Source organism: Muntiacus reevesi, chromosome 3, assembly GCF_963930625.1.
Source record: "Muntiacus reevesi chromosome 3, mMunRee1.1, whole genome shotgun sequence".
NCBI classification, from domain to species: domain Eukaryota; kingdom Metazoa; phylum Chordata; class Mammalia; order Artiodactyla; family Cervidae; genus Muntiacus; species Muntiacus reevesi.
In genome coordinates, this window is record NC_089251.1 from 3,192,522 (window position 1) to 3,219,837 (window position 27,316).

General features: G+C 53.7%; 1 protein-coding gene across 3 annotated transcripts in view; it reads left to right on the top strand.

Annotated features, from left to right (window-relative positions):
- NACC2 (NACC family member 2) overlaps positions 1–27,316 on the top strand; it is an 80,532-nt gene that overhangs the window by 35,131 nt on the left and 18,085 nt on the right. For 2 of the 3 annotated variants that reach the window (XM_065928148.1, XM_065928149.1), the window contains exon 2: positions 7,189–8,114. In XM_065928148.1, coding sequence (XP_065784220.1) covers positions 7,250–8,114 — 865 coding nt within the window. In that variant the 5' untranslated portion in view covers positions 7,189–7,249. Of the gene's footprint in view, positions 1–5,717; positions 5,837–7,188; positions 8,115–27,316 lie in introns of those variants that run through there. The other variant, XM_065928150.1, reaches the window with a different exon arrangement.

Here is a 27,316-nt window from a genome sequence, read left to right on the forward strand (position 1 = left end):
GGGACACAGGGTGTCCAGGTAGGCTCCTGGCGGGGGGTGGCCCCTGTCCTCCCGCTGGGCCGGCCATTGCTGTTTCTTTAGGTTCACGCCCTGTTTGTTTGGCTCCCAACCTCCGACCCACACCAAAGTCGAGATGTCCGAGCGGAGGGTCAGAGGCTGGCCTGTTGGTGGCAGGAAGTCACCGTCGCAGTGGCATGTAGGAGGGAGCTGGGCCACCAGACGCCTAGTCTGGACGCTGGTCAGAGCCCACCGCACAGGCCATGTGCTGTGTGGCGCAGGGCCCCACGGCCCACCCGATGGTGCGTCCACCCAGGCCCTGCCTGGCGCCCGGGGTCCTGCAGCCGGTGGGGCCGATGGGGCCCCGGCTGTGGGTGCCCAGTCTGGTGCCCTGGGCCCCCAGGGGGGCTGGGGATCATTCTGGAGGGCCAGCCAACTGCGTGCATGCCCCTCTCTCTGAGGGCCGGCCCTGCCTCCTGGGGTGGCAGGGGAAGGGCTGGGAAGCACATTTCTGAATTTGCGGATTCTGGCAGGCTGCCCTTCTCTGTTTGAGAAAAAAAAAGCTTCCAGGCAAACATTTGTTAGTGCAGTTAAAACCGGCTTTTATGCTTGATGCCGGTCCAGGCTGTGGTCTGGGCGGAGGCTGCCCAGGTGCCTGGCGGAACCCAAGAGGCCTCTCACCTCTGCCTGTCGGGCTGGGGTGTGGTGACCTGGGGTGGGGGTGTCTTGAAAGTGGGGCCACAGCCCGGGACCCATGTGACTCTGAGGTTTTGGAGGCCTGTGCACCCCCTCCCCGGGCACTGGGGAATCTCGGACAGCCAGGCACAGAGGCTGAGGTCAGAGTCCCTTCTCTGCAGCAAAGTCCTGGGGACCAGAGGCAAGTCCAGGCCTCAGCGCCCCATCTGCCCAGCAGGGTCAGCACCCCCCGCCCCCCACCACCCGATGACCTAAGTTGCCCGGGATGAGGGGTTTTGAAAGCAGGCAGCTGGCGGGGGCTGGATGATCAAGTGTAGTCCTGGCTGGAGGCCTGGGCAGGAAGCTCACCCTCTGGGTGCCCTGGCTTCCTCATCTCCACCCACGTGGAGGAAATAGGGCTGGGAGCCAGGCACACAGGTGGGGACCAGGGGGAAAGGCTCCTGGCAGCTGACACCCCACCCAGAGCTTTGCTGCCCTGCCCTGGCCCTTCCATTAGCAGCCCCATGGCGGCCCAGCCCTGCCTCGGGAGGTATTAAAAGTTTAAGGCAGACCTGAGGCTCGCACTGGGTGGGACCTCGCCCATCTCTCAGGGGGCTGGCATGCCCAAGTGGGCAGCCTTGTTTCACCCGAGCACCTGGGCCTCCCAAGGGTCAGCCCCCAGCCGCTTCCCCCTTGCCCCTCTGAGAAGCAGAGCATCGGCCAGGGCCTGGGGCTGGAGTGCCAGAGAGCTGGCTAACTGGAGACTGGGCTGCAGTGGGGAAGCCAGGCATTGCTGCAGTGGCAGCTGGCCAGGGGGAGCCCTCCGCCCCCCCCACGCTCTCCTGTGGCCTCTGGGTGGAGGCCTGAGTGTATTCCTGGGGCCCCGACGTGCCCACGTGTGTTCGTGCCGACTCAGGAACCTGCCCGCCGCCCTGCAGGACGGACGTGGTCCTGGCGGACATGGCCAGTGGGGCCTGGCCCCGACTTTGCGGTGCCCTGCCTCCTTGTCGCCAGCCTGGCTGCCCCCCGCCAAGGTCCTGAGGTGCAGGGCCTGCAGGCTGGGCAGTGGGGCTGCCAAGGGGATGGGCCCTGGGCTGGGGGCTGGAGGTGTTCCTTTTACTGCTTCCAGAATGTTCCTGGCACACCTGCCCCCCCCTCCACTTCCCCTGCAGTGGGTGCCTTTAATGGCTGTGTGTTTGCCGAGGTCCAGACCTCTGATTAGATTGGTGAAATTAAATCCTGCAAAATAATTTTAATTTAATTTGATCTATCTCGCCTCCCTTTCCCTTGCTGGTAGCGATCCTGCAGAAATGAAATGTTGTGTTCCTCCGCGGTGGCCCTGCTGCGGGAGGCTCTTTGGGGTCTGGGGTGGGTGGACTCCAACGTCCCCAGGCCCCTGTGTGCATGCATGTCTGTACCCCCGCGTCCTTCTCTCGTCCCCCTGTGGGCCGCGCTGCCTGCAGGCCGCCTGGTTGTGCTCTGGTGGATGATCCGTCATCCCAGGCCCAGCTCTCAGCCGTCCCTGAGGGAGGGCCCAAAGAAGAGGATCCCCCCCACCCCCCGCTTGTTCCTTGGGAGCGCTTGCAGTCTGTGTAGAGTGGGACCCCCCCAATCGAGGCTGGCACAGCTGCAGGGGCTGGACTCTGGCTTTGTGGGTGTCAGCTAGGGTTTCCCAAAGCGAGTTCCATTCTGAAGGGCATTATGAGAGGGAGGGCTCTGTGGTCCAGTGGCTTTGAGGATGGCTGGGATGAGCGAAGTTAGGGGTCTCGAATGTTCCCTCCACGTCTTCAGAACCTTCTGTAAGTAGCCAGCCCAGGAGCCCTGCTGCGAAGGGAGGAGAACAGCTGGGGAAACTGAGGCACAGAAGGAAGAGGCAGTTGCGTAGGGGTGGGAAGGGGGCAGCCTGCCCAGGCCCCCCTCCTCTCTCTTCTCCACCACTGCCCGCGGGTTGGCCCTGGGCTCGTCCTGCTTTCACGGCCCTGAGTGTGTAAACCAAGCCTTTATTTTATTCTTTCTCCTAAAGTTCAGCTTTGTTCTCGCTCCGGCCGAGGCTTCTAAGAAAGCAACCTGAAACCAGCTCAGGCTGGGCTGTCTGTCCCGGGCTGGGCGGCCGGGGCGGCCGCCTCGCCCGCACAGGTGGCCTGAGGACATGGCAACAGCAGGGCTGGTTGTCCCCGTCCCCGGGGACCAGGCGGCCCGTCACCTCGCAGGGGAGAGTGGTGGCCCCTGTCTGGGTGAACGGTCTGGCCGCAGCCCCGGGGGGAGGCCTGCACAGCAGGGCTGAGGGGCGGGGTAGGTCCCAGCAGGGAGCGTCACGAGATGGATTTTACACGTCGCCTGTGCCAGGCTCCAGCTGGGTACTTTGCTAATAACCTCGTCTCCCTCAACCCTGCGGCCACCTTCGAAGGGTGACCCTCACCCCCATCCTGGGCGGGCATCCTCTGCTAGATAGAGGCCACGGGACCTGCGTGCGAGGTGGCCGGGCACACGGGGTGGTGCCCAGCGGAACCAAGACGTGCTCTTGAAGGGGTCGGCTCCGTAGGCTGCACACCGCCGTCCCCTGCTCTCAGCTGGGGATCTGGCTGCTCCCTGCCCCGCCCTGGGTGGTTGAGACCCTCTAGGGCCAGGGCCCACTGCACCTTTGCAGCATCTGCCCACCCCGGCCAGGCTCGGTCACCCCTCCCCTCTCACGGCACAAGAGCCCCATCTGGCTCAGGAGACCTCATCATGGTCTCTGGGAGTCTCCCGGTGGTGGGTACAGGGGGCCACGTGGGGGACCTGTCCCCACTGCGGTGTGTGTTCCTGGGCAGCACAGCCCATCCCTTACTTAGCCCTCCCCGGCCATGCCCAGCTTGGGGTTAAGTGCCCATCAGGCGTTGGGCAGACCCACCCCAGCCTCACCAAGCTCCCGTGTGGGAGCTGGAGGACTTCGCTGCGGAGGTGGCCTGAAGGTGGCAGGTCTGGTCGAGGAAGGGCCCGGCCACGGCACAGGCAGGGGAGAGCTCGTGGAGGGCGTGGCTCTCTGCGCTTCCTGCTCATCGCGGGTCCTGCTGTTCTTTGACCTGAGTGTCCCCCTGTTGCCCCAGATTGGCTTCCTCTGTGCCCAGTCTGCCCCCTTCTGTGGCTGGGTGGGCACGGGGGGCCGTGCCTGCGACCCCCACCCAAGGTCCCAACCCTGCATCTTGGGGCCGGTGGGCTTCACCTAGGCCCCAGCAAAGGGGGACCACCAGGAGGACACTGGGAGCCCAGTCCCGGGGGGCCTGGCGATGCTATGGGCGTGGGGACATGCGAGAGGAGGTGTGCAGACTTGGGTGTCTGTGTGGACCCGCGGTGTGGCCACGCCCCAGATGCAGAGACCGCCCTGGGGGCCGGCCGTGCGGGGAGGAAGGGTCCTCAGTGCCTCGCTGAGATGCGGCCGCCCCATGTGAGCCTCTAGCCCAGGGAAGCTCGGCCGGACCCCGCTGTCCTTGGCCCACGTGGCCCCCAGGTCCGCAGAGCGCCGATCGGGCGCCGTGTCTGTGAACGCTGCGCACGCAGGCCTGCGTCGCCCTCCCCCCGGAGTAGTCTCGGGCCCCAGGCAGGACGCACAAAGCCCCTGCGTGGGCTCCCCACACCTGGACTTCTTCCCGCTCTCCTTCGGCGGCTTTTCCTACGGTCTTTCTCTCAGAAGCCGAGCCCCACGGGGTGTGAATAGGGAGGCGCCAGATGGCCATTTCTTTTTCTCCGGATGCTGCGGAGGGGACCATGCGGGATGCCGCCCTGACGGCCGTGATGCTGGGCGCTGCAGGGACCAGGCCTGCCTTGGCTGTCTCCCGTCTCAGCCTGCCCCTGCCTGCAGGCGGCCGTCCCGTGGGTGGCAGGCAGGGAAACTGAGGCTGGGCAGGCTAGCAGTCTGCCCCTGAGCCCACGAATCCATTGGGCTGGCGGGGCAGGCTGGGGGGGCACTGTTCTCTCTTGAGCAGGGCGGGCAGCGTGCCGGGGACAGGCTCAGCAGCTCGTGGATAGTGTGGGCCCGCACGGGTAGCCTGGCCACACGGGTGACCTGCCGCCTCCCCGTGCCAAGTCCACCAGGGACCAGGGCTGGTTCTTCGGGGGGCTCCTGGATGCTGGCCACCGTGGGCCTGGCCCCAGCTGCCGTCACAAAGTTGCACTTCTCTAAGAGAGCTGTCCTGGGCGAGGCGGCGGGAGTTGGGGTGCAGAGTGGCTCCCTGGGTGGGTGAGTGGGACGGAGTGTTGGGGCTGGACCATCGGGATCACAGCTCCCAAGACCCCAGGATGTGGGGAGGGGAGCCCTGGGGCCCTGCAGGGACTAGGGGGCGGGGCCCTGGGCCGCCTCCTCCTCCTGGCTCCTCTCTCTCTCCCCTCTTTCTGCCTCATTTCCCTTCTCTCCCTCCCCGTCTGGGCTCCCCTCTTTCACCAGCTTCTGCTCTCTGTCTGCCGGACCCCTTGGCTTCCCTTCCTCCCCGCCCGCGACGCCCCCTCCCCCCGCCCCGCCCCAGCCACCCCCCACCCCTTCCCAGGAGTCAGGCGGCTCTGCCAGCCCAGCAGACTGTTTGGAATAGTTTAAATGCTTTGACACTCTGGCTGTACTGGGTGGCAGGGTGGCAGTTTACTGGGTAATTCATATGCAAAACTGCACTATAAATTTCCAGGCTGTCTCAGTTGCCGTGGCACCACGAAGCGTCTCCCCGCGTACAGTACAGTATTTCTGCCATCTTTGTTTGCATTGCAGTGAGTCATCAAAAGTCTGTCTTGTACCAACACCCGGAGCCGTGCATTCCTCTGGCACCAACCCTCCACTGTTTTTTAAAGCCGGGGCTGGGAGCTGGCATTTACTTCGGCTCCCAAATCAAAGGCGGCTATTCATTCCCGAGAGCTGCCTGAATGTCCGTCTGCATCCGGCCTCTTCATTTGGATGCTGTGCGCTGCCCCGGAGCGCCGGGCTGGGTGCAGCTGAGCCGGCCCAGCCCCGCGCCGAGACTCGAGACTCGCGGCCCCCCGCCCCCCTCCTCCTCCTCCTCTCGCCCTCCCCACCCCAAGGGCTCCCGCTCCGTTTGCTGCATTCCCGGAGCAGCTGGTGGCTGCGGGCGGCCGGGCGTGCGGGCGAGCCTGCCCCTGCCAGGCTGAGTGGGCAGCGCCGGGGCCACGGCGGCAGCGGCCAAAGGTAGGTCTTCCCCGCCACCGGTGCCGCCGGCTGGGCCGGCAACTTCTTCTCCGCAGCCGGGGGTGCGGCGGGAGCTTGGAGGGGGGGTTAGCGCGGGCCTTCCCCGCGCCCCCCCACAGCAGCCGCCCACCTGCCCAACTCCTGTCTCCGCACTCCGCCCTCCTTCGCCGGATGCCCGCACTTTCCTCCCGCGGGACAGAGCGGCCCTTTGTACGGGCTCTGACTGCGCGGAGTTGGGCCAGCCCTTCCCGGCCCATCCGGCCCAGGGGAGTCCGGCACCAGACCCCGGGGGCCGGCAGCACCCCCTGGCAGCATCTGAGCCCTGGCCAGACCCTCCCCTGCCTCCCCCAGGACCCCTCCAGTCACCTGGGCTGGGAGCGAGCCAGCAGGGATTGGCTGGCGGCAGGAGCTGGGGGGGTGGGGGCGGCGGGAGGGCATGCAGGTGGGGCTGCGACAGGCTCCCAACTCCTGCCCTGGCCGCCCGATCCCCAGGCAACTCAGGCCGGTGGGGGGAGCTGAGTCCCGGAGTCGGACTCACAGCTCGGGTCGGGGGAGTCCGCAGTCTCCTTTGCTCGGAGGGAAGCAGAGACGGCGGAGCGACTTGAGTTCTCCCCGCCCCAGCTCCCTTCTCTGGGCGCCCCCCCTACCCTTGCCTGCCTCTCCAGGGGGCAGAGGGGGGCTGCTTCTCAGTCTGCAGGGGCAGGACTCCCCCCCCCCCAACTCCCGGTGGGTTCTCTGCATGGCTGCTCTAAGAGAAAAGGGGAAAAACAAACCGAAACCAAAGCCTCCGAGAGGACCCCCGCTTCTCCCATCGCTGCGGTGCCGGGCTCTGGGTTCTGGCCCCTCCCAGGGGACAGGCAGCAGAGGGGCCCCTTTGCTGCTAACTTTTTCCTGGGAGAAGAGTTGTGCAGACGGACAGAGGCCCGCCGCCCTTGCCTCTCCAGCTCCGTGGCTGGCCGGCCTGTCCCGTCCTTCTGTCGTCCCGTCTTCTGTCTCCAGGCCTCTCTTCCTGGGCCCCACCAGGACGGGGTGTCTCCGGACCTCAGGGGCCCTTGCACTCTGCCCCAGGCTGGCATGGGGGCACCCCCCCACACACCTGGCTGGGAACCCAGCTGGGGCTCCTGGGCAGTGCTGAGGGCTCTGCCGGGGTCCCGATGCTGGCAGGTCTGCGGCCAGACCTGGCCTGGTGCGTCGTGGCTGGGGCGAGGCTGGGGTGCCCGGGAGTGGGGGGCGGCGGGGGTGGAGGAGGCGGGCGCTGGGGCAGGGCAGGGTGGCTGTGCAGAGCACGGCCCGGCTGCTGGACGTCCAGGAGCCTGACCCTGACCCCCGCGCCCACGCCCTGTCTCCCGCAGATGCGCCCCACCCGGCGGCTCCCCCGCTGAGAGTCTGAGGCCGGCCCCCTCACCTCCCGCCATGTCGCAGATGCTGCACATCGAGATCCCCAACTTCGGGAACACCGTGCTCGGCTGCCTCAACGAGCAGCGCCTGCTGGGCCTCTACTGCGATGTGTCCATCGTGGTCAAGGGCCAGGCCTTCAAGGCCCACCGCGCCGTCCTGGCCGCCAGCAGCCTCTACTTCCGCGACCTGTTCAGCGGCAACAGCAAGAGCGCCTTCGAGCTGCCGGGCACGGTGCCGCCCGCCTGCTTCCAGCAGATCCTGTCCTTCTGCTACACGGGCAGGCTGACCATGGCGGCCAGTGAGCAGCTCGTGGTCATGTACACGGCCGGCTTCCTACAGATCCAGCACATCGTGGAGCGCGGCACCGACCTCATGTTCAAGGTGAGCTCGCCCCACTGCGACTCGCAGACCGCCATGATCGAGGACGCCAGCTCCGAGCCCCAGAGCCCCTGCAACCAGCTGCAGCCAGCTGCCGCGCCCCCTTACGTCGTGTCCCCCTCCGTGCCCATCCCGCTGCTGACCCGCGTCAAGCACGAAGCCCTGGAGCTGCCTCTGGCCGCCGGCCCGGGCCTGGCCCCCAAGCGCCCCCTGGAGACGGGGCCCCGGGATGGCGCGGCGGTGGCCGCGGGCACGGCCCCCCTCAAGCTGCCCCGCGTCTCCTATTACGGGGTGCCCAGCCTGGCCACCCTCATCCCCAGCGTCCAGCAGGCGCCGTACTCCCAGGGGGAGCGGACCAGCCCCGGGGCCAGCAGCCTGCCCACCACGGACAGCCCCACCTCCTACCACAACGAGGAGGATGAGGAGGACGACGAGGCCTACGACACCATGGTGGAGGAGCAGTACGGCCAGATGTACATCAAGGCCACGGGCAGCTATGCAGGTAACGCGGAGCGGGCCCGCCGCTGCCCCCACTGCGGCCTCCCACCCACGGGCGTGGCCGGGGCCCTCCAGGCACCTCCCGCGTGGGCACTGAGGCTGACCGGGCCTGACCCGTGGCGTCACACCCTGGCGGGGAGATGGGCACGTCCCAGGGCCGGGACAGCTCAGGGCGGCCACTGTGCCAGAGGCGTGCAGGTCCCAGCTCAGACCGGACGGGCTGTCGGCAGCTGACTCTGAGGCACAAGCAGAAATTGGGTCCCTCTTGCACGGCCTTAGCTGAGGACCTTCTATAAAGTCGACCCCGGGTGGGATGGGAGGCCCAGGAAAAGTTTAGCTGTAGCGGAGCGCGTGGGCCAGGACCCGGGCTTTCTCTGGACAGGTGAAAAAGACTGTGGGCCTTGGTGGAGCAGGGACCTGCCCGAGGGCTCGCAGGGCATCGTGCACCCCTGCTGACCCCGCGCCTGCTTGAGGCCCTGTCAGTGAGGTTGCCCCGTCAGATGCATCTGTGTCACCTTTGACCTCCGCCCTTTGCCCCTCCCATGTGCTTTCGCCTCGAGTCCAGAACGTCCTTGGAGTCTCCCAGACACGGCCAGCACCCGGGGCAGGTCAGAAAGCGCCTCCTGAGTGCAGTGAGCGCCCCCCGACCCGCCCTTGTTTTGGGAGGACTCCTGCCTTTGGGATCATAAAGCCGGCACACTCTGACTTGAGACGCCTGGTGCTACGTGTAAACTGCCTCACGGCCCCCAGAGAGGGTTCAGGATTCGTGGATAGAGGGTCCCACCATCGAGGCCGCGGGTTGTGTGTCCCCCCCTGCCTTCCGCGTTCCCCAAAGACCGGCTGTGTGCCTGGCCTGCCGCCTGGCCTGATTTGCATGCAGGACCCGAGTCCAGTGACTGACTGGCCGGAAGCTTGGTGCCAGTGGGGAGTGACCTCCCAGAGCTGGGCCCGGGGGCACTTCAGAGACTCTTTCCTCCCCTGAGACTGCCCGTGGCCTCACACCCCGATGGGGCCGATGCTGTCTGCCCCCGACCCCCGCCTCCCACCCCCTTCCACTCCTCCATCTCCAGGCAGGCGCAGGTCCATCAGTTCTGTATGGACGGGGACAGGGAGCCGGGAGCCCCGGCCAACTCAGGCCCTTGGGACAGCCGGTCCCCAGCGGCCGTGGATGGCGTGGCTGGGTCTCGGCTCTGGTCTGGCCCACCTGGGCCCCTCCCGGGGTCTCTCTCAGAGCTGCAGGGGTGGCGGTGCCCTGGACAGCTCCCGTGGGCTCGGGCATTGTCTTCCCTGCAGCGCAGTACTTTGTTTGAACGCGTTTTGTCACATTTGTGTGAGTTCTGCGGGATGCTAGCACACAGACCGCCTCTATCTGGATGGGGTTTTCCTTTTAGTGATGGAGGTTAGGGCTCCGTGTTCCTGACCCCAAGAAAGCCACAAGCTCAGGTGTGGGTCAGGCCTGGCCGGGACCCCGCGAGCCACCTGTGGGCGGCCCCTCTGCCTGCTCCCGCCCCAGCAGCCCCCAGGCGGTGCCCAGAGGGAGCTGGGGTGGCTCCCAAGCCCCTTCCCCAGGGCGTGCAGCCTCTAAGGACCACCCCCCCGGCCACAACAAATGCGGGCAGCAGGACAGGGCTCAGCGGGGGGGTCAGGGCCGAACCTGCTGAGGGCCCAGGGGTGGGGCTGCCCGCCGTGGTCCCTGGAGGTATGATGCCAAACCAAGAGGGGGCCTGGTACAGCTGCCTCCCCAGGGTCTTCCCCGCTCAGCCCGCCCCGCCGTGTGGCCTCAGGCATTGACGGGTTGGAGATGGTGAGGTGCTGAGGTGGCACTGGTGTGCGGGCAGGGCGGCAGCTCGTCTGGGGGCACCTGCTGCTCTGGGTGCACAAGCCTGGCCCTCTCCTGTGATCTGGGGTTTTCCGAGAGGGCAAGGGACAGTGGCCGTGGACAGCCCGTGGAGGGCTTGTGAGACCGAGCCGCCCCATGGCCTTGACTGTGCCTGGGGCCTCTCCTCAGCCCCTCTCCCCCCGAGACCGCATGCCGAGTCCTCCAGGGCGGGCACGGCTCAGCAAGTCCTGCGTGCCTGTGCCCCGCGGCCCCCAGAGCCCCTGGGGGTGTTGGCCGTGGGCAGGGTGGTGGCGGCAAGCTGGGAGACTGGAGGGACAGCGGGCCTGGGAACGGCCCTGCCTCCAGCTGACCCGCGAGGCTCCGGCCTGGGTGTTCTCCTCGCTGAGCCCATAAGTGGGGCAGGGAGGGGGGGTGTGATTTCTTGGTTAAGATCTAGGTTATCGGCAGTGACGTGGCTGGCACCGCTGGGTGCTGGGTGCGCTGGGAAGAGGGTTGTGGGGGAGGGTCCGCGGGGGCCGGGCAGGCGGAGAGGGCCCATCCGCAGTGGTGGGCTGCTCCTTGGGTGCTGGCTTCCCGGCCCCCAGGCTCCCGCTGTGCCCTGGCTGAGTCTGAGGGGGGGGCGTCCTCACACCTCCCATGGGCCACCCGATAGTCAGGCGCCCCTCTCCCGGCACCTGGACCAAGGCAGGGCAGGACTCCGAGCTGGTGGAATCTGGAGCTTTCAGCCTCTCTGGAGTCCCTCCTCCTTCCTGGCCAAGGGAGAGGGTGGCCTGGGTGACCTTCAGGGGTCTTCTGACCAGCACCCTGCGTGCAGGGCCGTGAAGGACCAGAGACCGGAGCCCCAGCCTCATCCCCGTGGAGGGCCGCTGGCAGCCCTGCTCGCTGGGCCCCTGCTTGTAGGAATCGAGGAGTGGAACGTTCCAGATGAGCGAATGCGTCTCAGTCCTTCAGCAGCCCCCTCTGGGTTCCTGTTCCCAGCCTGTGTCTCCTCCATCCCGGGCACGTCCTGCACCGCCGTCTGTCGGGGAGATGCTCTGGTTGATTCAGCCACATCCCCGTCGGGGGACACGGAGGGGTGGGGGATGAGCCAGAGTGGGGACCCACGCCGCCCCTGTCCTCCGCGGTCTGCCCGCCTTCTGGCCTCCAGGCCCGCCCCCCTCACTGTACAGATGCTGGGTCAGCAGGCAGGTGTGCTCCCCGTGGGCGTCTGAGCCCCGGGCGCCTGGGTATTTACGCACCAGCCACGCGCTTCCACGTTAACCCTTTCCTGGGCGGATACCGCCTCCGGGTGTCCTGCGGACACGCCTGGACGCTGCTGGGAGCCCGGCGTGTATGCTGATGTCCCAGCGTGGCTCTGCTCCTCCTCTGGGTCTGCCCGCCGTCCCCACGCCCGGACACAGGGTGGACCTGGCGGTGCTCAGGAGTGGGTGCTGGCACGCGGCTCCATGACTGTTCCCAGGTTCTGGAGGTCAGCACAGCCGCTGACCCATCTTACGGCTTACATCTTAGGGCCAAGCCTGCTATATCCACCCCTCTGCACAGCGGGGCGTCTCTCCAGCAGGGCCCACGGGTGCTCGCTTGGGGGTCCCGGTGAGAAGGGAGAAGATGGAGTTGGTTCTGCAGGTCCCGTGCTCCCCCCCACACACTGCCTCCTGGCCTGGGGGCGGGGACATCACCCCGTGAGAGTGCAGCAAAAGCCCCGCCTGTCTAGGGTGGGGGGCCCTGCCCTCTGTCCTTTGAGGTAACATCCTGGCAGCTCAGCTGATAGAGGGGCCAGCACAAAGCGTCTCCCGCTGTGCACCCCAAAGGCTGCCGCGGGGGCCAGCCGGCGCCCCCGGTGTCGTCTAGGACTGGCCCCTGAGGGCTTCCGGGGTGGCCCCCCTGGCCCCCTGCAGTGTCCCGTTTAACCCTCACCCCCCAGTGCCCTGAGATTTCTTCTTAAGCCAGTTTTATTAAGGTGTGACTTACACACCCCAGTGACACGGGTATGAAATGTACCCATTTGAGACCGGCTGGGGGGCCGTTAGCACAGTCAGAGGACGTGTCTGTCACTCTGCGGACGCTCACACCTCTTTGCGGGTACCCCCACCCCCCGGCTGCAGGCAGCCTGGGATCTGTTTTCTGTCCTCTGGGGGCATCTGTCCATCACCCAAACCGTCAGGCTGTCCGCACTCCAGTCCAGCTGGACCATCAGCAGAAAGACTGAGACTCGCCTGTGCTGGGCGGGCGGTCCTTCCTTCCCCCTCGCGCCTTCTGTTTATGTACGTGTCTACACGGAACAGAACATGCCCGTCTCCCGCGTACAGGTGATGAGGTTGGTCGCTGTGACCCGGCCAACGGCACAGTCAAGTTTACGCGGCAGTTTGCTCCGCTCAGAGTTGCCCCAGCTCGTCCCTACCCCAAGCCCGGCCACCACACACCTGCTTCCAGTCACCATCGCTTCTGCTTAAGGGGGCTCGCACAGAATGGAACCTCTTCTCCTTGACTTCCTTCACTTACTGTGTCTTGAGATCCATCATCCCTGTGGTTCCGAGCGTGGGTGCTTGATCCTAGTGGCTGGGTCGCTCTCCCATGCCATGGACGTGCCACCAGTGGCGGCTGTGTGCGGCCTTTGCCATCACGCTGCCGTGGACGTCCTCGTATAAGTGGGACTAGGTTTTTGTCCGTCTGTTGAAATGGTTGGGTTTTCTCCTCATTTTACTGATGTGGTGTATTGCATCAGTTCATTTTTAAGTGTTGAACCACCCTTGTATTCCTGGGATAAACCCCACTTGGTCATTATGTGTTATCATTTTGTATATTCTGTACTTAATTTGCTAGTATTTTCTTAAGGAATTTTGCATTTATGAAGGCTAATTATCCGTAGTCTGCCTGTAGTGTCTTTGCTGGTTTTGTAGGATGATACACTAATGTCCCTTCTCGTTTATTTTCTGTAAGAGTTTAAGTTTGATGTTATTTCTGTCCTAAGCGTTCTTTGACCAGTGAAGCCACTTGGGCCTGCAGTTTTCATATTCAGTTAGTAAAGAATCCGCCTGCAGTGCAGGAGACCCTGCTTTGATTCCTGGGTTGGGAAGATCCCCTGGAGAAGGGAAAGGCCACCCACTCCAGTATTCTGGCCTGGAGAATTCCATGGACCGTACAGTCCATGGGGTCGCAAAGAGTCGGACACGACTGAGCAACTTTCACTTTCACTTCACTTCCGTTAGTTGAGGTATAGAACTATTCAGATTTCTCTTTCATCCCTTCAAGTCATGGTAGTTTGTATCATTCATGGAACTTATCCATTTCTGATCTATGTAAATATTAAAATAGCCATGCCAGACCTCTTATGTTTAGTATTTACCTGCTGTTGGCTCTTTTCGTCTTTTTACTGTTCATCTGCTGTTGTTGTTCGGCCGCTAAGTCATATCCGGCTCTTTGATGCCCCGTGGACTGCAGCACACCCGGCCTCCCTTCCCTTCACTATCTCAGTAACTCAGTGAGACCGTGAGCCATGCCGTGCAGGACCACCCAAGACGGACGGGTCATGGCGGAGAGTTCTGGCAAAACGTGGTCCACTGGAGAGGGGAATGGCAGACCATTTCTGTATTCTTGCCTTGAGAGCCCCATGAACAGTATGAAAAGGCCAAAGATAGGACACAGTTGATCTCCCCGTGTCTGACTCATTCCATGTAGGTAGCCCATGGTTGCGCTTCTTCTTGTTCCGTCACTGAGTCGTGTCTGGCTGCGGCCCCGTGCACACCAGCCCTTCCTGTCCCTTGTTATCTCCCAGAGTTTGCTCAAGTTCCTGTCTGTTGGTCAGTGATGCTACTTAACCGTCTCATCCTCTGCCACCCCCTTCTCCTCTTGCCTTCAATCTTTCCCAGAATCAGGATCTTTTCCAGTGAGTCGGTTCTTCAGGTAACCAAAGTATTGGAACATCAGCTTCAGCATCATTCCTTCCAATAAATATTCAAGGTTGATTTCCTTTAGGATGGACTGGTTTGATCTTACAGTCCAAGGGAGTCTTAAGAGTCTTCTCCAACACCACAGTTAAAAAACATCAATTCTTTGGTGCTCAGCTTTCCTTATAGTCCAGCTTTCACATCTGTACATGACTGCTAGAAAAACCATAGCTTTGACTTGATAGACCTTTATCAGCAAAGTAATGTCTCTGCTTTTTAATATGCTGTCTAGATTTGTCATAAGTTTTCTTCCAAGGAGCAAACATCTTTTAATTTCATGGCTGTGGTCACCATCTGCAGTGATTTTGGAGCTCAGGAAAATAAAATCTGTCACTGCTTCCTCTTTTCCCTCTTCTATTTGCCATGAAGTAATAGGACTGGATGGCGTTATTTTAGTTTTTTTCATGTTGAGTTTCAAGCCAGCTTTTTCACTCTCTTCTTTCATCCTCATCAAGAGGCTCTTTAGCTCCTCTTCACTTCCTGCCATTAGAGTGGTGTCATCTGCATATCTGAGGTTGTTGATATTTCTCCTGGCAATCTTGATTCCAGCTTGTGATTCACCCAGCCCACTATTTCGTGTGATATACGACCACACGGTTGAGATCTGCTTTTTTATCCAGTCTTACCATCTTTTATTGGGCGTCTTTAGACCATTTACATTTAATGTTAATTTCCAAGGGGGTTAAGGTCAGATCTGTTATCTCCTTGGTTTTTTATTAGTCATGTTTTCTTTTTTCCTCTTTCCACCACTTCCTGATTGAATTTCCCCAGAGTTCCTCCTTAGGTTCCCTCACCTTCCACTCCCACCGTGCTTTTGTTGTCTAGAGCTGACTCACAAGCCTGACTTATCCCATGAACCTTCTCAGGTATATTGCCCCCTCCCATGGAACTCAGACTGTCAAAACAGAGTGTTTTTACCTGCTCTAGTTCTTTGTGAAATTGTAAAGTATTTTGCTTCTTCATAGGCTGTGTTGAATCTTACCTTGTGCTCACTCGCGTCTGACTCTTTGCCACCTCTTGGACTGCAGCCCGCCAGGCTCCTCTGTCCGTGGGATTTTCCAGGCACGGGTACTGGAGTGGGTTGCCGTGCCCCCGCTCCAGGGGGTCTTCCCGACCCAAGAGTCGAACCTGAGTCTCTGTGTCTCCTGTCCGGCAGGTGGATTCTTTACCTGCCGAGCCATCAGGGAAGCTTTGTTAATGTTGCTGTTTTCACTTGGAACAACCAGTTGTCTTTTTTCTACTTGTAGTCACTTCTACAATTTAGAGTGGAATTTCTTCTCTTGGGCACGTTATTCTCTGAGTTTAAACAAATGCATATAGCCGTGTGACCACTTCCATAGTCAGGACCCGGAGCAGTGTCACGTCACACATTGCATCATCCCCGTGAGGCCCCGCTGTCGTCTCTGCTTCCTCTCCCCCAACTTCTGCAGCCAGTGGTCTCTTTTTGTCCCATCAATGGAATCACACGGTGTACGGTCTTTTGAGTCAGAATGCATTTGAGATTCATTCTTGTTGTGCGAGTTCTTGGTTCATTTGTTTTTGACGAGTAGCACTCCCACAGTGGGTTTAATGTCTTATAGAAAGACGCAGATGAACTTTTTGGCCAACCCAATATGTGCCAGTTGAAGGACCCGTGGTGTTTTTCTAGTGTTTAATGATTATGAATTGAGCTGCTGCAAACATGTGGGGGAAAAAAAAGGTTTTTGCACACACTTCAGTTTTCAGTTCTATTTGGTAAATTAGCCCAGGAGTGAGATCATAGGTGGTATGGTAAGACATATTTAACTTTATAAGAAACTCCCCAAACACTTGTCTGAAATAGTTCGTCACTTAGCATCACAACCAGCGGAGGAAGAGAATGCCTGTTGTTCAGTCTTCTCATCAGTACTTGGTTTTGTCTTTTTTCTTTTTTTTAAAGCAGTCCTCAAGGTCTGTAATGGTGCCTCACTGCAGCTTTAATTTGTATTTCTGTAGTGTCTAATGATGTGGAACATCCTTCATATGTTTGTTTACCATCTGTATACCCACTCTGGTCAACTGCCTCTTTGAGTCTTTGTCCTGTTTTTATTGGGTGGTTTGAATATTGAGTATCATTGATATTGTGTATTCTTTATGCCTTCCAGGGGAAAATCTTGTGTTAATATGTGATTTGTAAACATTTTCCACCAGACTGTAGTTTGTCTTTTCTTCCTCTTAATCATGTCTTTCATAGACATTTAAGATTTTTGATGAAGTTTAAGGGGTTAATCATTCATCTTACAGATCATGCTTTTGGTGTTGTACTTGAGTCTTTACCTAACAAAATTATAAAAAATGTTCCCCCTATGTTTTCTTCTAGCTGTTTTATGGCTTTGGGTTTTACATTTAGTCTGTGGCCCATTTTGAGTTAATTTTTGTATAAAGTGAGAGATATGGTCAAGGTTCTGAATATTTTTTTCATGTGGATGTCTCATTTACTTTTGAAGAAATTTAAAATATGAAAGAACTCTTTTATATCTGCCCACATATTTACCTTGTCCAGTTAGTTATACTTCATATAGATCTGTTTCTATCTGGTGTCATTTTTCTTCTGCTTAAAGAATTACCTTTAACATTTCTTACAGTCCTAGTGATGGACTAGTGATGAATCCCAAAAAACTACAAAGAGGTTTTTATATCACCTTTTTAAAAATCTGCCTTATTGAAGTATAATTTATATCCAGTGAAATTAACTTTCACTATACAATTGTCACCTTCATTTTTAAAGGGTATTTTTGCTGGATATATAATTCTAGGTTGACTGTTACTTTCTGCTTTCAGTAGACATTCTCTTGTTTTCTGAAATGCATTTTTCCCCCTCAGGAAATCAAAGTCATTTTTCTCTGTGTATCTCTTTACAAATTGTGTCTTTTCTTTTTAGGCTGCTTTTATCTCTGCTTACAGTTTGTTGAGCTTTTTGGACACGTGCATTTGTACCATTATTCCTTCAATTATCTTGTGCCCCTCCCCACATGACTCCAATTAAACATACTTTTGTCCCTGAGATCCCAAGGCTCTGTTTATTTATTAGCGTGGAGGCTTTTTTCTCTTTAGGCTTTAGATGGAGGAGTTTCCATTGCTGTTTCTCCATGGTCACTGATCTTTTTCTTGGTTCCATTTTGTTCTTATTTATATGTTACATTTATCCCCTCATGAGTTCTGGCTTTGACATTTAAAAAATATTTTCCGATTGTGTTTCTATCTGGTTTAAAGTCTTTGCCTGTTAATGCCCTCCTCTTTGTCATTTCTTAGTCTGTTTCTACCTACCGATTTTTCTCCTCCTTAGGGTCTCCTTTTTGTGGTTTGTTTTTCTTTCTTTCCTTCTTTGTTTTTTCATTTGTTTGTGCTGGCTCTTAGTTGCAGCATGTGGAATCTAGTTCCCTGACCAGAGCGCAAACCTGGTCCCCCCTGCACTGGGAGTGTGGAGTCTTAGCCTCTGGACCCCCAGGAAAGTGCCTTTTTGTGGTTCTCCGTGTATCTGTTCATTTTGTAACAGATGCTGGACATCCTGAATGTTGAGCACTGGCAGCAATCTGTTGTCCCGAATCGCTTGTAGAGAAGTGGCATTTCCATAATGAGTAATGACTCTGAGCGCTTTTTCATACTTTTGGCAGTCTGGCTGTCTTCCTTTGTGAAGTGCCCATTTAAACCTTCTTTCCCACACGTTCGTAGAGCGAGTTGTCCGTTCTTTTCTCACAGCTTCTCAGGAGCTCTGTCTACTCTGGATAGGCCTCTTTTGTCAGGTAAAAGTTGTAAATAGCTTCTCCCACTCTACAACTTGTCTTGTCATCTTCTTAATATAATTTTGATGTAGTGAGTTTATTAACTTTTTTCTTATTCAATGGCAATTTTGATATAATGTTTAAAGAAATCTTCCTTTACCTCATGGTCATTGTGATATTCTCTATGTACTCTTAAAAAAATTTTTTTTTCTGATTTGAAATCATTTTAAATTTAACAGAGATGTTTTAAGAAAAGTACAAGGAACTCCTGTATACATTTTCCTCAGACTCACTAGCTGGTAAGAATTTGCCACATTTGCTTTATCACTCTTTCTCACTTTTTCAGTTCAGTTCAGTCGCTCAGTCGTGTCCGACTCTTTGCCACCCCATGGACTGCAGCACGCCAGGCTTCCTTATCCATCACCAACTCCTGGAGCTTGCCAAAACTCATGTGCATTGAGTTGGTGATTTCATCCAACCATCTCATCCTCTGTCACCCCCTCCTCCTCCTGCCTTCAATCTTTCCCAGCCTCAGGGTCTTTTCTATTGAGTCGCATCAGGTGGCCAAAGTATTGGAGCTTCAACTTCAGCATCAGTCCTCCCAATGAATATTCAGGACTGATTTCCTTTAGGACTGACTGGTTGGATCTCCTTGATATCCAAGGGACTGTCAAGAGTCTTCTCCAACACCATAGTTCAGAAGCATCAATTCTTCAGCACTCAGCTTTCTTTATAGTCCAACTCTCACGTCCATACATGACTACTAGAAAACCATAACCTTGACTAGACAGACCTTTGTTAGCAAGTAATGTCTCTACTTTTTAATGTGCTATCTAGATTTGTCATAGCTTTTTTCCCAGGGAGCAAACATCTTTTAATTTCATGGCTGCCGTCACCATCTGCGGTGATTTTGGAGCCCCCCCAAATAAAATCTGTCACTGTTTCCCTTGTTTCCCCATCTATTTGTCATGAAGTGTTGGGACTGGATGCCGTGAAGTTCATATTTTGAATGTTGAGCTTTAAGACAACTTTTTCACTCTTCTCTTTTACTTTCATCAAGAGGCTCTTTAGTTCTTCTTCGCTTTCTGCCATAAGGGTGGTGTCATCTGCATATCTGAGGTTATTGATGTTTCTCCTGGCAATCTTGATTCCAGCTTGTGCTTCATCCAGCCCGGCATTTCACATGATGTACTCTGCATATAAGTTAAATAAGCAGGGTGACAATATATAGGCTTGACAATAATCCCTTCCCAATTTAAAACTGGTCCGTTGTTCTCACTATTGCTTCTTGACCTGCATATAGATTTCTTATGAAGCAGGTAAGGTGGTCTGGTATTCCCATCTCTTTAAGAGTGTTCCACAGTTTGTTGTGATCCACAAAGTCAAAGGCTTTGGTATAGTTATTAAAGCAGAAGTAGATGTTTTTCTGGAATTCTCTTGCTTTTTCTGTGATCCAGCGGATGTTGGCAATTTGATCTCTGGTTCTTCTGCCTTTTCTCTTTTTTTTTTCTTCTGCCTTTTCTAAATCCAGCTTGAACATCTGGAAATTCTTGGTTCATGTACTGTTGAAGCCTCGCTTGGAGAATTTTCAGCATTACTTTTCTAGCATATGTGAGATACTCCAGGAGTTGGTGATTGACAGGGAGGCCTGGTGTGCTGCGGTCCATGGGGTCACAAAGAGTCAGATACAACTGAGCGACTGAACTGAACTGAACTGAGTGCAGTTGTTCAGTGGTTTGAACATTCTTGGGCATTGCCTTTCTTTGGGATTGGAGTGAAAACTGACCTTTTCCAGTCCTGTGGCCACTGCTGAGTTTTCCAAATTTGCTGACATATTGAGTGCAACACTTTCACAGCATCATCTTTTAGGGTTTGAAATAACTCAACTATAATTCCATCACCTCCACAAGCTTTGTTCGTAGTGATGCTTCCTAAGGCCCACTTGACTTTGCATTCCAGGATATCTGGCTCTATCCGTCATCAAGATCTTTTTTGTATAGTTCTGTGTATTCTTGCCACCTCTTCTTAATAGCTTTTGCTTCTGTTAGGTGCATACCGTTTCTGTCCTTTATTGTGCCCGTCTTTGCATGGAATGTTCCCTTGGTATCTCTAATTTTCTTTAAGAGATCCTACTCTTTCCCATTCTATTATTTCCTCTATTTCTTTGCATTGATCCCTGAGGAAGGCTTTCTTATCTGTCTTTGCTATTCTTTGGAACTCTGCATTCAGATGGGTATATCTTTCCTTTACTCCTTTGTCTTTAGCTTCTCTTCTTTTCTCAACTATTTGTAAGGCCTCCTCAGACAACCATTTTGCATTTCTTTTTGCATTTCTTTTTCTTGGGGATGGTCTTGATCATTGCCTCCTGTACAGTGTCATGAACTTCCATCCATAGTTTTTCAAGCACTCTGTGTATCAGATCTAATCCCTTGACTCTATTTGTCACTTCCACTGTATAATTGTAAGGGATTTGATTTAGGTCATACCTGAATGATCTAGTGGTTTTCCCTGCTTTCTTCAATTTAAGTCTGCCTTCGGCAATAAGGAGTTCGTGATCTGAGCCTCAGCTCCTGGTCTTGTTTTTGCTGACTGTATAGAACTTCTCCATCTTTGGCTGCAAAGAATATAATCAATCTGATTTCAGTGTTGCCCATCTGGTGATGTCCATGTGTAGAGTTGTTTCTTGTGTTGTTGGAAGAGGGTGTTTGCTACAAACAGTGCATTCTCTTGCCAAAACTCTCTTAGCCTTTGACCTGCTTCATTCTGTACTCCAAGGCCAAACTTGCCTGTTATTATAGGTACCTCTTGACTTCCTCCTTTTGCATTCCAGTCCCCTATAATGAAAAGGACATCTTTTTTTGGTGTTAGTTCCAGAAGGTCTTGTAGGTCATCATAGAACTGTTCAACTTGAGCTTCTTCAGTGTTAGTGGTTGGGGCATAGACTTGGTCTACTGTGATTATTGAATCGTTTGCCTTGAAAATGCACAGAGATCATTCTGTCGTTTTTGAGATTGCACCAAGTACTGCATCTTGGACTCTTGTTGACTGTGTTGGCTACTCCATTTCTTCTAAGGGAATCTTGCCCACAGTAGTAGATATAATGGTCATGTGAATTAAATTCCCCCGTTCCAGTCCATTTTAGCTCACTGATTCCTAAAATGTCAATGTTTACTCTTGCCATCTCCTCTTTGACCACTTCCAATTTACCTGGATTCATGGATTTAACATTCCAGATTCCTATGCAGTATTGTTGTTTACAGCATTGGACTTTACTTCTATCACCAGTCACATCCACAACTGGGCATTGTTTTTGCTTTGGCTCCGCCTCTTCATTCTTTCTGGAGTTATTTCTCCACTGATCTCCAGTAGCATATTGGGCACCTACCAGCCTGGGGAGTTCATCTTTCCGTGTCCTATCTTTTTGCCTTTTCATACTGTTCATGTTTCAGTTTTTGTGTATAGTTCTGTTCATTTTTCTCCTGAACTATTTCAGAACAGTTGAAGATCCTATGCTCTTTTACTCCAAAATACTGAGTGTTGTTTATCCAGGAGATATTCTCTTGCATAAACACAACACAGTGTTCAAAACTCAGGAAATTCAGTTTTGACACAGCACTGCTATATAATCAACTGTCCATGCTTAATCAGTTGTCTCAACATTGTAGTATATCTGGAATTTTTTTTTTAATGTGGGTGATATGAGACTCAAGATTTACTTTTTTCTCGCATGACTTTCTAGCTGATCTGCCACTTTCTAATGAGGAGACCACCTTTTCCGCACCAATGCGACAGTTCCCCTGTGTTGACCCCAGATGTCTGTAAAATGTACGAATTCTCTGCGCTTGGGTCTGTTCCTCTGTCTCTGCCAGTCCCCAGTCTCCTGATTTCTGCATAGTGTGAATCTTCCAGGGTTTTCTTCCTTACTGCTGCCTTGCTTTGGCTCTTTTTTGCAATTGTTTATCCTTTCAGGACCAGTTCCTCAAATGTCACACAATTCCCCTTGGAAGCTGGTGGATTTCATTGACCCCCTGGATTAGTCTAAGGTGACTGCTGTCTACAAGATTGGGTGTGTCCCTCCATTTATCTATATCTTTTTCCATTTTTCTTGGGAATATTTTGTAGTTTTTCAGTCCATCTTTGGTTAGATTTATTCCTAGAAATTCATTTTTTGGGATCTTCATTCATATGATATTTAAGTCTCTCTCTCTCTCTTTTTTCATTATTTGTTACTAGTATCTAGAAACAAATTGGGTTTTTGAAAAAAAAAAAAAAAATCTGGCCACCTAGCTAAATTCACTTATTTATTCTGACAGTTTGCTTGCAGATTCTTTTGGATTTTCTCTGTGTACAGTCATGTCATCTGCTAAAAATGACCACTTTATTTCTTTATTCCTGTTCTTCCCCTTTTAATTTTCTTTCTTGCCTGGCTGTACTGGCCAGGGTTTCTCATTCATTCTTGTCTCCTTTCCAAACTCTGGAGAAGCTATCAATATTTCATCTTTAAGTAGGATATTTGCTCAAGGCTTTTGTGTGTGTGTGATACACTTTATCAGATGAAGGAAGTTTTCTTTCCTAGGTTAAGAGTATTTTTTTTCATAAATAAGTGTTACATTTGAACAAAAGCTTTTTCAGGATTCCCTGCTGGCCCAGTGATTGAGACTGTGCTTCCGCTGCAGGGGATGCAGGTTCAATTCCTGGTCCGGGAACTAGGATCCCACATGCAGTGCAGCATGGCCACCAAAAAAAAAAAGATTAAAAAAGCCATTTCTTTAAATATTGAAATGGTCATATGGTTTTCCTCTTCTGCTTTGTTAATGCTATAACTTGCTTTTTGAATATTAAAAGACCTTGTGTTCCTGGAATAAGTTCAACCTTGTGACATAGGATCCTTTTTCATTACCCCGGATTCAAGTGTCTGATATTTTTGCCCTTTTGTGGGAGGTTCTCCGGAGCTGGGACACCCTCCTCAGTGTTCGGGGACACAGGTGGGGTGTCGGCGTCCAGCAGCTGCTCAGGCGAGGGAGCCACCCCACTGCAGCCAGACTCTGAGCGTGGGGCTCTGGCTCTGTAGGGGGTGCGCCCTGCCCCCTACAGTTGTCCGGAGCTCCAGCCTAGAGCACTGGGAATCCTGTTAAATGCGTACCCCGCACCCACACACAGCACAAGCACTGTGTGTGGGTGTGGGTGTGGGTGTGTGGGCGCTGGGGTGTGTGGGCACTGGGGTGTGTGTGTGTCTGTGTGTGTGTGCTGGTGTGGGGGTGGGTGTGGGGGGGTGGTGTGGGTACTGGTGTGTGGGTGTGTGTGCACGTGTGTGTGGGTGTGTGGGTGTGTGGGCGCTGGGGTGTGTGTGTGTGTGTGTGTGTGTGTGTGTGCTGGTGTGTGGGGGGTGTGTGTGTGGGTGGGTGTGGGGGGGGTGTGGGTACTGGTGTGTGGGTGTGTGTGCACGTGTGTGTGTGGGTGTTGCTCAGTTGCTTCAGACTGTGTGACTCCATGAACCGTAGCCCTACAGGCTCCTCTGTCCGTGGGATTCTCCAGGCAAGAATCCTGGAGTGGGTTGCCATGCCCTCCTCCAGGGGCTTGTCCTGACCCGGGGACTGAACCCCCATCTCCTGCATCGCAGGCGGGTTTTTGTACCATCTGAGCCCCCTGAGAAGCCCGGTTGCCAGTACACGTTCCTCAGACCTGCCTCAGAGAAGGCGAGAGTTTGGACCCAGTGCCTGGATCGCCAGCCACGTGGGGCCAGCCCATGCTTTGCAAATGGGCTCATATTTCCTTTAGGATTTTTGTACCATACGGACAAGAGAGGGGGCCCTCTAATTTTCCTTTAAGGTCATGTTTCCCTTTTTGCTGGCAGAATTATCTGGCCTCGTAAACTGAATTGAGAATCACCCCCGCCCCTTTTATAAAATGACTTGGCAGAGTCTGTATAAGATTAGCTGATTTCCTTCTTAAATATTTGAAGTAATACATGGGTGAAGCCAAGCAAGCCAAGAGTTGTTTGCAAGATGGTGTTTTTCAGATTTATGTTTATTAGGTCCCGGTTCAGATTTCTGTCTCTTCTTGCATCAGTGTTGGCTAAGTTATGTTTCTCTAGAAGCTTATGGGCCTCATCTAATTTTCAAATTTATTGGCATGAATCTACTGCTAATATCCTCTTAAAATTTTCCTAATGTTTGTGGAAGAAAGTGGCAAACTCTGACACAGACAGTTCTGCCCCCTGGCCAGTGTAGGTACCGCCCCCACATGAAGGCTACTGTTTGTATTTTCAAAGAGAAGTTTAAAAGGAAAAAAGGGGAACACAAAGAAGGATATGCAACAGAATGTAGCCTAAAAGACTGACCCTCTGACCCTTCACAGTAAAAGTCTGCCAACCTCTGTTCTACAGAATCTGCTCTGTCATGTTCATACAACAGTAACATTTAATATTGTTAATTAGGGTCTTTTCACCTCACATCCTTCGTTTAGGCTTACTGGAGATTTTCCAACGTATTAGTCATTGTAAAAAAAACTTATGTGAATCATTTTTTAAAAGTCTTTATTGAATTTGGTACAGTACTGCTACTGTTTTATGTTTTGGTTGTTTGGCCCCAAGGCATGTGGGATCTTGTTCCTCAAGCAGGGATCAAACCTGTACCCCCTGCATTGGAAGGTGAAGTCTTAACCCTTGGATCTCCAGGAAAGTTCCAACGTACTAGTCTTTTCGAAGAGCCAACTTTTGGCTTTTTCTCTCTTATGTATATGGTTGACCTTCAAACTGCATGGGTCCAGTTATATATAATTTTTTCCAATAAATGCAGTACTTGTAAATCAATATGCATTTCTTTTCCACACTATCTTTCCTTTTTTGATGTGTAGTACCACTGACATGTTAATACCTACAGCTTCATGTCATTTCAGTTCAGTTCAGTCACTCAGTCGTGTCCAACTCTTTGCAACCCCATGAATCGCAGCACGCCAGGCCTCCCTGTCCATCACAAACTCCCGGAGTTTACTCCAGCACATGTCCATCGAGTCAGTGATGCCATCCAGCCATCTCATCTTCTGTCGTCCCCTTCTCCTCCTGCCCCCAATCCCTCCCAGTACCCAGGTCTTTTCAAATGAGTCAATTCTTCGCATCAGGTGGCCAAAGTATTGGAGTTTCAGCTTCAGTATCAGTCCTTCCAATGAACACCCAGGACTGATCTACTTTAGGATGGACTGGTTGGACCTCCTTGCAGTCCAAGGGACTCTCAAGAGTCTTCTCCAACACCACAGTTCAAAAACATCAATTCTTTGGCGCTCAGCTTTCTTCACAGTCCAACTCTCACATCCATACATGACCACTGGAAAAACCATAGTCTTGACTAGACGGACCTTTGTTGGCAAAGTAATGTCTCTGCTTTTTAATATGCTGTCTAGGTTGGTCATAACTTTCCTTCCAAGGAGTAGACGTCTTTTAATTTCATGGCTGCAGTCACCATCTGCAGTGATTTTGGAGCCCAAATAGGACCGTATTAATGTGGGTATGACAGACAGACAGGTGATCCACCTTGGAAACAGTGTAAACGTAAGGACATCAGTAAATACAGCCCGATGCTGTAAATATATTCTGTTTCTTACCATCTTGTTAATAACATTTTCTTCTCTTTAGCTGACTTTAAGAATACAGTATAAATATATATAACATACAAAATTTGTGTGAACTGACTACATATGTAAGGCTTTTGGCCAACAGTAAATTATTACTAGTTAGGTTTTGGGGGAGACAAAACTTTTATGTAGATTTTCAACTGCTCAGGGGGGTGGGTGCCCCAACCCTCAAATTGTATTAGGGTCAACTGTGCTTTATATGTTATTAATTTCAAATTAAATATATATATATTTAATTTCAGTTTATTTCTACTTTCTCTGAGTTAACCTGCTATTCTTTCCCTAGTTTCTGTGGTCAGTTGATTTCTCAGCCTTTTAAAATATACACACTGAGGACTATTCATTTCCTGCTCATCATGGCTTCATTCTACCCAACGCATTTTGATATGTCGTTATTTCCATTATTACTCAGTTAAAAATAATTCCCAGTGCTTTCGTGATTTTCTTCCCGTGACCCTTGGGTCATCTAAGGGTGTTATGTGGGTTTAAAATTTCACACGTGCTGTGGGTTTCCGGTCATCCTTTGGTTGTAGTTTCTGATTTATTATTTCCCACGGCCACAGTCTCCTCCAAGCCCTCCACTGCGCTGGCCTCTGCCGAGACTCCCTCTGTTCCCCAGTACATGTTCCACACGCGTTCTTCAGCCTGATAAACTGCACCGACAACGACAGCAAATCTTGCCTGCGCTTTCTGATTGGTTGTCCTCTTCTTGCACTGGTTGGCTCCCCAGAGGGGATGTTCGCATCTCCAGGTATACAGTAGATGCGCCGTTTCTCCACTTCAGCTCTGCCAGTTATGTGAAGCTGTGGTCTGGGCCCGTGTTCCGTCTTGTCGCTGGCTTGTTTTATCTTCTTGGCGAGCCGGTCTTCTTGGAAACATCCCGCAGCTCCAGGAAGGTCCCGTGCTTTGAAGTCTGCGTGGCCTTGCATCAGTGGGCTGCCCTGGCGCCCTTCTCTCTGATGTTCACCTGCTGCATCTTGTCTCCAGCCTTTTGCTTTCAGACTTTCCTTGTCCTTTTGTGTAAGATTTTCTCCTGGGTGTTTTTGCTTGTTTTTTACACAGTCCTTAACTATTCTTCATTGGAGTGTTTAATCCACCTACATTTCATGAACTGCTGCTGTTTGGGGGTTTCATCTACCTTTTCCCCCCTGACTTACTGTGGTTTCCCCCTTTTCCTCTTTCTTTTAGGTTAATCAAGCACTTTAGTCTGTTTATTTGCTTTTCTGTGCCTGTTTTAAATTTGCCTACTGGTCTCTTTAGGGCTTCCCTGGTGGCTCAGTGTAAAGAATCCACCTGCCAACGCAGGAAACAGAGGTAAGATCCCTGGGTTGGAAAGATCCCCGGGAGAAGGAAATGACTGCCCGCTCCAGTATTCTGCCTGTAGAACCCCCATGGACAGAGGAGTCTAGTGGGCTGCAGTCCACGCATCCATGCTCAGTCGTGTCCGACTCTTTGCAACCCCGTGAACTGTAGCCTGCGAGGCTCCTCTGTTCTTGGGATTCTCCAGGCAAGAATACTGGAGTGGTTGCCATTTCCTCCTTCAGAGGACCTTCCCCATCCTGAGATTCAGCCCATAGCTCCTGCCGCATGTCCTGCATTGGCAGGCGAGTTCTTTACCACTGAGCCACCTGGAAAGTGCCATCACTTCATGGCAAATAGATGGGGAAACAATGGAAACAGTAAGACTTTCTTTTCTTGGGCTCCAGAATCACAGAAGATGGTGACTGCAGCCATGAAATTAAAAGATGCTTGCTCCTTGGAAGAAAAGGTGTGACCAACCTAGACAACATATTAAAAGGCAGAGACATAACTTTTTGACAAAGGTCTGTGATCAAAGCTATGGTTTTTTCCAGTAGTCATGTATGGATATCAGAGTTGAACCATAAAGAAATCTGAGTGCTGAAGAACTGATGCTTTTGAACTGTGGTATTGGAGAAAACTCTTGAGAGTCCCTTGGAGTACAAGGAGATCAAGCCAGTCAATCCTAGAGGAAATCAGTCCTGAATATTCTTTGGAAGGGCTGATGCTGAAGCTGAAGCTCCAATACTTTGGC